The 10,370-nt window shown below is 42.1% G+C and overlaps 1 protein-coding gene across 4 annotated transcripts in view; it reads left to right on the forward strand.

Moving 5' to 3' along the window:
• The window catches only part of LOC120547634 (SPRY domain-containing SOCS box protein 4-like), a 44,977-nt gene extending 34,887 nt beyond the window's left edge, over positions 1–10,090 (forward strand). For 2 of the 4 annotated variants that reach the window (XM_039783158.1, XM_039783166.1), the window contains 2 exons: positions 8,057–8,190; positions 8,705–8,816. In XM_039783158.1, the coding sequence (XP_039639092.1) occupies positions 8,057–8,190 (134 nt within the window). In that variant the 3' untranslated portion in view covers positions 8,705–8,816. Of the gene's footprint in view, positions 1–8,056; positions 8,191–8,704 lie in introns of all 4 variants that reach the window. The other 2 variants (XR_005637090.1, XM_039783175.1) reach the window with 2 other exon arrangements.
• Positions 10,091–10,370: the final 280 nt, after the last annotated feature.

Raw genomic sequence — 10,370 nt, forward strand, 5'->3', positions numbered from 1 at the left:
TTTCTGGGTTCTTCAAGATTCAAAATCGTTTATTAATCCCACAATGGGGAAATTCACACTGCACTCCTTGGTCGTTCTCTTGTCTTGTAGTCTATTCAGGCTCTTTTTTTTCTGCTTAGACTCTTTTATTCTCCATCTCTTACTCCCTGGGAAGCGAGAATAAGATAAGAGATAAGCATCCTTATACTGTCCTCTCCGGCCTGTATTGTCCCTTAATACCCAATGCACCTAATGCAGTTTTATCGTCCTTCCTGCATTTCAGGGAACACTTTAGTCCTTTGGCCCTCAGTACCGGAGACACTTGAAAGCCAACCCTACTGAGACATGATTTTTATCGGTTTTCATACCTCTGATTTGTAAAAAATAAAATAAAAAATAGGGTCGCTTCATCTTGCTGTCCTCCTCCTTCTATTCCTGGAAAGCAGTCTTTTTCTCTCCACCACAACAAGCCTCATGACACCACAGTGGCCTGACTTGCCCAATGGCAAAAAGCTGATCCAAACTCATTTACAACTGATCAGGACCAGAGAAGAAGAAGCGCTGCTGACATGCTTGTCCTCCCCTTTTGCAGAAGGACCCTATACTCCACCTCTCATTGTTTCATCTCCTCCCTCCTGCTCTCCTTTCTACCTCCTTTTTTCCCCTGTTCATCCTTTTCAACACTAATCCTTCATTTCAGTGTATACACACCCAATTGTGGTGGCAGGTTGCTGTGGAAACGGTTTAGATGACTTTTTGGCGGATAGGTGGGTGGTTAATTGTTGACCAGGCAGCTTGCTCACTAGTTTTTTGGCAAAGGGCTGGCGCTATGTAAATGGGATGTCTTCCTTCTGCCTACCTGCAATTCAGAGCGGTTGGCAATATTCACAGCACAAATTCCAGCTGTAACTTGAGCTTAGACCTTGCATGTATTAAGGTTGAACATTGTTTTACAGAAGGCTACTTTTGGACTAAATATCATCCAATCAGTGTCGTTTGGGTGGTTATAAACGCGATGCAGGGGTTGTTGAAATTTATTCTACATCAATGACTAAAATCCCTAACAAACGCCTGCAGAGACTGCAGTATGTTTAGAACAGTGCTGCAAGGATCCTGATGAGAGTGCGAAAATACGACCACATCACACCCAGTCTCCATTCACTTCACTGCCTCCTCCCCCCTATCTGAAAGAACTACTCACCCCTCTAACTACAACTCGATCCCACCGTTCAACAAACTCAAACCGCCTCCTTCTCCCCAGAACTAAGCTCAGCACCATGGGTGTACCTATTTTATATTGATGTTTTTACCATGCTTTTATGATCTTAACTGTAGCACTTTGAGATTTGTTCCAAATGTAAAGTGCATTGCAAATAAAATGTATTCTTATTATTAAAATAATACATATGGCAAATAATATATAAAGCATTTTATTCCCAGTAAATATTTGTGAGTAACAATGTGATGTTATGTGTGATGTTAACAATGTGAGTAAAAATGTGAGGGCAGCTTTTAGTGAGAGTCCTCTGTTGTTGTTTTTTTAAAGCCCAGTTGAATGTATTCTTAGTGTTCGGTTACTGAGTAAACAAAGCTCTCCTGGCCATTTCTCCCTACTTTATGTTCCAAAACTACTCCATGAACAGAAATCTTAAAATTCTCTTTTCTAACAGCAAACCAAATATAGCCAAATTACATTTGGTGTGCTTCTAATGTTCAACCACTCGCTAAAATAAAAATGAAAATGTAAAGAAAAAGAAAAAAGTAGCTTGATTATTGTTTGGATTTGGAAAACAAGAATAAATCTGTGGGGAACCTTTTTATAAATATCCTTTTGTTTTGTGTGAACATAGTCACATTGAAAGATTTTGGCGTTGCTAGTTCCATTGTCACAGCTAGTGTATTTGTGCATACTCATGGTTGTGGGTAGGGTGTGTGTGTGTGCGCAGTTTGTAGTATTACAGTGCTTCTCTTTAAAATCATGTGTGCTTAGCCTCTATTTCCTCAGCAGAGTGAGAGAGCAGCAGGATGAGCATTGGCCAAATTGACAGCAGTCCAGGCTTCCGTCTGGAAAAGTAATATGAAGTCAGAAATCGTCAATGGAAGGAATCACTAGTTCAGTGAGCAATTGGTTTCCGCTATTGAGTGTACGATTCAATTTGGACACCTGCGTTTCCAATCATGTATAGAGCAATGGTTTGCTCTGTTGCGTCCCTCTCTGCTGCGCGCCTCACTGTTCTGCTCCAATTTTCTTTTTTATCTCATACATCATTGATCTAATTCTGTCTGTCCCTTAACATATTCCTCCACTCCCTTTTCTCCCCTTTGATCCATCAGTGAGAGTGGACTGGGGATGTGTCCGCACCTTAAGGGCTGTATATGTAAGACACATACGCCTGTCATCTTAAAACTAGGTCAGACAGCCCCAACAGTTTTATGCTAATCTATTAGATAAGCATGGCTGGGAGTCTGAACCTTTGCCTGTTACTTGGGTACATTTCTCATAATGAAGGGAATGCAAAAGGAAGGGGGTGGAGTTAAATGAACAGTAAATTGGAACACGTGCCCAGAAAAGATGGACCTGTCCTATCCCTTATTTCTCAGTAGGACATAACTGGGTTGTGTTGTCTCTCATGCTGAGCTGATATGCTGTGCACACATACCCACACAAATTCGTTGGGCTGCGGGCGAGCGACTGGAGGAAACTGCGGGGAGCGTATTGGCTGTCTCACCTCAGCGAGGGCAGACTAGCCAACGCTCCGCCGTCCCTCCCCTTTCTCCACGTTGTTCTCAATTAAGTGTTAGGTAGACGTGTTCGCCTGCCAGCCAGCGGGTCTCTGTGGTCCAATGGTGCATCAGCCGCTCAGTCTTCCTTAACCACACTTTCCCACACTCCATCTCATCTTTAGTGTGCCATGAATCCGTCAGAAACTAGTCCCTGGCTATTACAAAAAAAAAGACTTGGGTGCTTGGGGGGCAAAGGGCGAGTGCAGAGATGGACAGTTACACGACTGATTGGAGGGAGTAGGACAGACGAAGAATGAGCTAAAAGCTCCACTGCACATTATGGTTAACTGCAATGCTTCCAGCTAATTAACACTCATTCATTATTAAACATACCTTTTAATTCTGATTCAGTTTAAAAGTCATTCAGGGCTGCATGCAGGCTGCTTTAAATAGAAAGGTTCATTATATGGGCTTAAATTTAAATTTGAAATTATATATGTAAAGGGAGTGTTAGAGCTTCCTTTTAAAAAGAAAGCATACCCTAAGGTCTATATGAACTTAATGAATGAGGCCATGTCACAGAAAGTACTGGGTTCATCCCATTCAAAGCTGTTAATTTTAAAGTTAAATAACTTTGTCATATTTTTTTTAAATAATATTCACACCTCGCAGATGTTGAGGACCATTATTACCTACAGCAAACTTCTGTAACAGAAAAAAGTATTTTGGATGAACGTGTAATGGAATTCATGGAGCAGAATAGCCATGTCAGGTCAATTTTTAAGCTCATCGTGTTTTTATTTAAGCAGAACTAGTCTGAAACTTAAACTTAAATCAATTAGCAGTGTGGTTAAAAATGTTACCAGTTGATGGACAGTGTGCTCATCACTACAGTCTGACAGGACCACTTGTCACCCCAGGCAACCCTTACCATGGGGACCAGCTCGTGTCAGCAGGGATTGGCTGGTTTTCAGCAAGTTTGTAGCGCCATCGTGTCATCACCTCCCTCAGGAGAGCACTGTCGGAGAGTAATGCTGCTGCTACTGTGGTAGCATCAATTTTCTTAGGGCAAGCAGCCAAGTTTTACTTTTGACTTCTAATGAGTCTTGTATTTAAAGAAACAATTCACTTTTTATTGGGTTTGATGGTACATGCAGGTACAACACTGGAGGAGAAAACAGAGATTTTATGGGTTCTGAATGAAATAAGCCTACAGTGAATATGCTCACTTCTGTAGAAATAGGCCAGATTTAAAAAAACTTTCTTTTCCACATAATGCTGACACACTTTATGATTGACAAGTTCAAAATCTATTAGCATGCTGAGATCTTGGTGCACTGTTTTGCCAAAGAATCCCAGCCAAATTAAAGTACTGTTCTTCTGAATATAACTTGGTGGAATGTGCCGCTGTCTTCTTGTTTTGGGACCTCCTGTGATAAGGTTACTTATATCACAGAAGATTATTTTCATCAAATACTGCATTATAACCGTTTTATACTAAACGGTAACATTTTGTTTAACGTTTAAGTTGGCAACAATACAGGAAACACTTTGAAATCTAGACACATGCAATGTATGGTGCATCAGTGACTATAAACCCAGTACAGTGACAGCACACAGTGGTGGTGTGAAGAGCTGGTTACTATGGAAACTACCTGTATGCTAGGGCTGTGCTGGTAAGGGTAAGGCTGACTGATGGGTGCTGTTAGGCCCAACGGAAAGTAAATCCATTTCTGGTGGGTCCTGCATTCCACAAAGGGCTCCACGTGCACCAAGAGTGTGTGATTTCAGAGACCTTGTATCTCTGAGAGTAGAGTTCATACGGTCACAAGGTGCTGGATGAATGGAGACGTTCGTTTTCCATTGCAGATTTTAGTAAATCCTCAGCGTGGCTTGCAGCCTGGGTAAACCCTGGCGAACTTCCGGCAAATTTGAGATTTGCTCTGCAAGTCAGTCTGGCAAAGAGCCCATTCAAACCCATTTCCAATGTCCCCAAAATCAAGGCACCAATCACAACCACTGAGGCGGGCTACACCAATCACAACCGTCGAGGCGGGCTTTACGCGGCGACGATAGAGCAGCTTTTTGTTTACATTCAACATGACGGCTACCGAAGCGCAGCGTCACCCGGATCGTTGGTCTGATTGGTTGGACTATCCAATGTGCCCAGAGGCATTTGAGCGGTGTCCGTTGGTGACGCCTCTTTGGAAATGAACGGTCAATGAACCTTTCCCAGACCCACTCTGTTACAACTGAGAAGGGTCTGGTGTCAACCAGTCTACGTGGCTGGTCATCATAGCGGCGCTGCTGTAATATGCCGTGACCTAACGCGACACACACACAGAACGTCAAAGGTGTGTTGTTGTTGCCACAGCCAGAAGACACATTTTGTTTCAAAAGACGCTGGAGGCAGCAAAAACAAACTGGCTAAACTATTTAAAAATGGCGGGTTTTGTTCAGGACACCCCCGTCTGTCGCTTTCACGTCACCTTTTGGAATCTCCTCAGCTCGCTTAGAACCTTGACGGAGGTGGTACTAAAAAAAAGTACCTGTTAGCAGGTACCAGGGACTTTTTTTCGTAATGGAAAACCAAAAAAGGCGAGTAGAGTCGAGCAGGTACCAGATAATGGAAAAGCACCATTAGTTCCTAATCTTGTAAGCTGATGTGCTAAAGCATGACCTTGCCTTTGCAAACACAGGGTAAGAAGATGTTGGAGGGATGTGATTGCCCTGCCAAGTACTTCTCCAGCTGCTGTGAAGAATGATCAGCTGTACAGTCTCATTGGAGACATCACTGCACATTGTCTATAGTCAGTCTGAATTAATTCAACATCTGATTTAAGCACTTGCCGTGTCAATGTGGCTACATATAAATCCGCACTCTGCCGCTTGTCCCCACAGTGCTATTACAAAGGCTTTTCATTAAGCACATGACAGTCCCATAAATTGGGATAGCTGTACTCCATTTCTTTAAACCCTGTCAGCTGCTGTTCACTGGTGGAGTTCATTATTTCCCCTCGCTGTTTCAAAGGTCACTTTCCAGAACACAGCAGAGGAATTCATTGAGTGGTTCCTGCAAAGGTTCACCGTCTGTTGCAAACAACGGCACAAAGCAAAGTATGGGGATTTTCTAAACAGATTCATTGGTAGAAAGTTGATCATTATTTATTCTAACAGAGACCCCAATAAAGATTTCTGTGCCTAACTGCTTTTAATTAAGATCTTAATGTAAGCTCAGTCTGTTAATTTGATTTTTCTTTAATCCTCAATTCAGACAAGCTACTGCTTTCTTTTATGTGTGTGCGTGTGCGTGTGCGCTTTCATGCCCAGAGGAATGCCTAAGATCTCGTTGTGCTCCGGTTCCATGAACACGCTTCAGACTAGTCACGTATTTGTTTGGTAGGGGGCCTCAGTTTGTGGTAATGTGGTGGACTTTTAATAGACTGTGGAGAGAAATGGTTCAATCAGTCAAAGAGGAGGCTTGTTATTGGTGTGCTTTTGTGGGTATATAATGTAAAGTGTGTGTGTTAAGCAAACCCCCTGATCTGCAGTAGCAAAATATGGACATAATCAACATAAGACAATCTGCACAGATTCACACTCCTAGCCATGATGCTATAATTTGTTGATAGAGCAGGTTCTTTTTGTCAAAACCATGGCTCCATCAATAAATCATAGCATCAATGGTACAAGCGAGTGTGTGTGTGTGTGAACGATGCCTTTTGATTATCTATGCAAAGAGTCATGTACGCCATGCAGGTCAGGCTAGTTCATGGAAATGGCGACAAACTTTTCTTTTCAATCGCTAGCCTGTCAACGAGCGTATTATGTTTTGCATGCAAAGTGTAAATGCCCCTGCTCATGTCCTTCACACTAGTGGGCTCTGAACAGCAGGAATTCAGCCCTACCAGATGGTGCTTCCAGGTGGAGCAGCTTGACATCCGTAAAGGGACAGCAGTTAGGAGTCAGTCTCTGTCTGACATACATAGACACTTGCCTCCAATATAGGCCTCCTGGCTAGGGCTGCCCCATTTGGAGAAAAAAATCATATTGCGATTTACAATACTGCGATTGCGATATAATGGTATGAGTCATACTTGCTTTATTATCAAGGAAAATGCACAAAATACTAATATTTAGAAACATACAAAATTAAATGAGCATAAGAAGAAATACATAAACTAAAAATGTGCAATACCTTTTTTAAATAACTTAATATTTTACAAAATTAAGTAACAAAAAATATTTTCAAAATGGACATTTGCTTGGCTCACAACCCTACAATATCGTTGCGGTATCAATATCGAGGTCATTTATTATTATTATATTATTATTATTATTATTGGTAAAAAAATATATCGTGATATTTGATTTTCTCCATATCGCCCAGCCCTACGTCAGTGAGCGATTGGTCGAGCAAGGAGGGAGAGGGGACCGTGAGTGAGCGGTGTCGGAGATTAGAATAGCGGCTGTGTGAGGGAAAAGCGAGAGGCAAAAGACGACGTAAAGTGAGTTAACAGTGAACAATAAAAACAATAAGCTTCTTAAGAAACGGTGGCTTCATCTGTTTATACTGTCGGTAAAGTGAAGGCTGTAACTAACAACGTGGAGACTGCAGTGTACACTGACTAGTGTCCCTGTCACCTTTTTTTTTTTTACTTAAATCGCACATTTGTTTACGGTTATTGTCGAAATAAGTGAGGAGTCCTTACTTTGAATCCAATCGGTTATGTTTATTTCATAAACTACCAGAAACCAGTCAAGAGTAACAGGCTACACATTACAACTTGGCGGGAGCATGGGCGGGAGGTGTGCACCTGAACCAGAAACCTACTGCACATGTGCACTTCCTCAAGTACGGTGTCTCGTAGTGTCCATATAGAACGCAAACTTAATCATTCACCAGAATGATCTACAGTTATGTAATCACACAGCGTAACATTGCGATTAGATTAATCGTGCAGCCCTACGTCCTGGCATATATTGACGAATAGTGATGACATGTCTATTTATAAATATTTTAATATTGTTTGCTGCTTAACATGCAACCAGGGTTAAAGCATTTTAAGTGAGTAAGACTAAATGCAATCCTGAGCTGAAAAAAACAAGTGTGCTAACTACCAGTTTTCAAGGACATAAATACAAATGGAGGCAACCTGCTTTGTAATAATTTTTTGTTGCGTAAATGAGAAATTGTTTTCAGTGTGTGCTAGTTACTGAAGCAAGATTTTGTGATGGCCTACAGTGGATGAATTGATCTATGTGTAGTTCAGTTACTTGTGTCATAGCACTGCTTTTACACTAGATGGCAGTGTTATGAATTATCTTTCATATTGCTTTTTCACTTTGATAGACGATAGCAGCAGCAATGGCGGCGGTAGAGAATTTCAACTGGAAACTGCTTCGCTAGATCACAGAATACAACTCAGTCTAGCATCAGTGAAAATGAGAGGGATTCTTGGCATTTCCAGACATGCATCTCGTTAGGTAAATATGATGCCAATTTAACATGCCGGTCCCATGTCTGAATTAGCGCCCAAGTCACCTACATATGCACAAGTCACAACTTCAGTCTTGCTAGGGTGGAGCTGGTAACATTTCTGTATCACTTCTGAATGAAATACTGTCAGATTAACGTAAAGGCTGCAGCAGCACACAGTTAATTACACAGAAATGTTTTCTTCCCCCGATTAAGATCACAGCAATACAGTTAGGATCACGACAAATACTCAAGACACACATCCCCCCCCTCCCTTCCTCCTTAATTGCTTTTATGACAACTGCTTTGAAGAATAAATAAATATCCAGCAAATGTGGGGCTTTTTGAGGAGGAACAAAAGCAGGTGTCCGCTGTCCGTAGGTACCACAACACTTTAGACTTTGGTGTCAGCTTTAAGTGAAAACAATTAACTGGGATTGAAAGGGTCGGTTGTCACACATAGAAGCTTGTACTAACTGTTTGGACCCTAACCATGTTGCTCCCCTCTCTTGTCCATCGCAGCGGAGCCCCTCCCCCTCATGGACCTGTGCAGACGAGTAGCTCGATTGGCTCTGGGTAGAGAGCGCATCCATCACATTGACACACTCCCACTGCCGCAGACGCTCAAGAACTACCTCCAGTACCAGTGACATCATAATCACACACGCATACGGGAAGAAACTGAGGCCCGTTTGTTCTTATGGTAACCAGCCTCCAAAAGGAACGTAATTCTAACCATCAGTCATCTGCTGAGGATGTGGACGATTGACATGACAGGTGGTGAAGACATGAGCTGCAAGGGGTTTTGTTTACAACAGTTGGGGGTTTTCCATTTTGAATGCTTTTTATCTTCTGGTTTTCCAGCTTTTATTTTTATTTTTATTTTGCCGTCTTTCTTCTGTTAAGATGACTAGACGAGCTGATGAATGAAATGAAGGAAGTAAGACATTTTAAGTTTCCTGCTTATTACATATATATAGTCCTCAGTTTGTAAGGCCTTAAATGCTGTCGTTTGGGGTGACCGTTTACCCCGACATCTTTTCTGCACAGACTCTGTGCCTTCTCGGAAACATGTTATTTATATTTATATTCCCAACAACACAGCAGGCTCTGTGGAGATGCAACAATCCCTCCAAGCCACAGGAGAGAGAGAGCGAGAGCGTGAGCAGGCATGAGAGAGAGGGGAAAAAGTCCACACACAGTTCTATTTATGTTAGTGTGTACACAGTGCAGCACACACAGATTGCATACACTATATTTCTCTGTGTGTGAGTCTGTACCAGGAGTATACAGAAACAAAGCCCTAACTGTCTGTAGTAAGAAGACAACTCACTGACAAGCAGGCAGTTACCACCTACAGGCTAAAAAACAACAACTCCAGTCTGGTTTAAACGGTGTGAATCACCCTCCTCTCTCCTGCCAGATTGTCTCTCTCTTTCTGTCTCTTCATCACTCGCTCCAGTTTGGTTCAACCCTACATGTTTGGTGAACTCCGAGGACCCTGGTGCTGTTTGTCCGTCGACACTCTGGCTCCTGTAACGCTGATAGAGAGTAATCGGAAGGTGAAGCTGTGTGTTCCTCTGCTAATGTGCCTGCTCTAAAACAGAAACACAAAAAGCACATGACAACAGTTGTCATATAGGAAGACCCCCTCTCCCCAAAAAGTTTTAAATGCTGCTTTTCCATCTTTTTCTTTCACCATCTTACCCTCATGTGGGTTTTTATGCCTGATTTAGTTTTGGAAGTCATGGTCTTCTGATGAGATGTTTTTAATGTTTGTTTTTTTTTTCATTCCATGAATTTTGAGATTTGTCTGCGGGACAGGTTGTCGCGCAGGTATAGATAGAAAAATGTGCTGGCATGAGAATCTTTTAAATGTGAATAAGAATAAACTCAGCTAAACTCGCACTGCTTCACTTTTTGTGCTCTTTGAGTTTCATCGATTCCAAGACCGTAGATGTTTGGATCCATATGGTAAATGAACTGCATTTATATAGCACAGTTCTACAGACCACTCAAAGTGCTTTAGGGGTTCACTGTCTTTGTTACAACAGGTCTTTCAGTGAATGTAGTTGGAGCTAATAGGGTCAGTACTGACTTGTGAGGGGGCGTGTTTGTGTGACGCTGATTTAACCCGGGCCAAGCGGCCGTTAGGAGTGTCATGGAGGATTGATTTCGGAAGCAGAGG

Source organism: Perca fluviatilis, chromosome 2 (genome assembly GCF_010015445.1).
Source record: "Perca fluviatilis chromosome 2, GENO_Pfluv_1.0, whole genome shotgun sequence".
In the NCBI taxonomy this organism is placed as follows: Eukaryota; Metazoa; Chordata; class Actinopteri; order Perciformes; family Percidae; genus Perca; species Perca fluviatilis.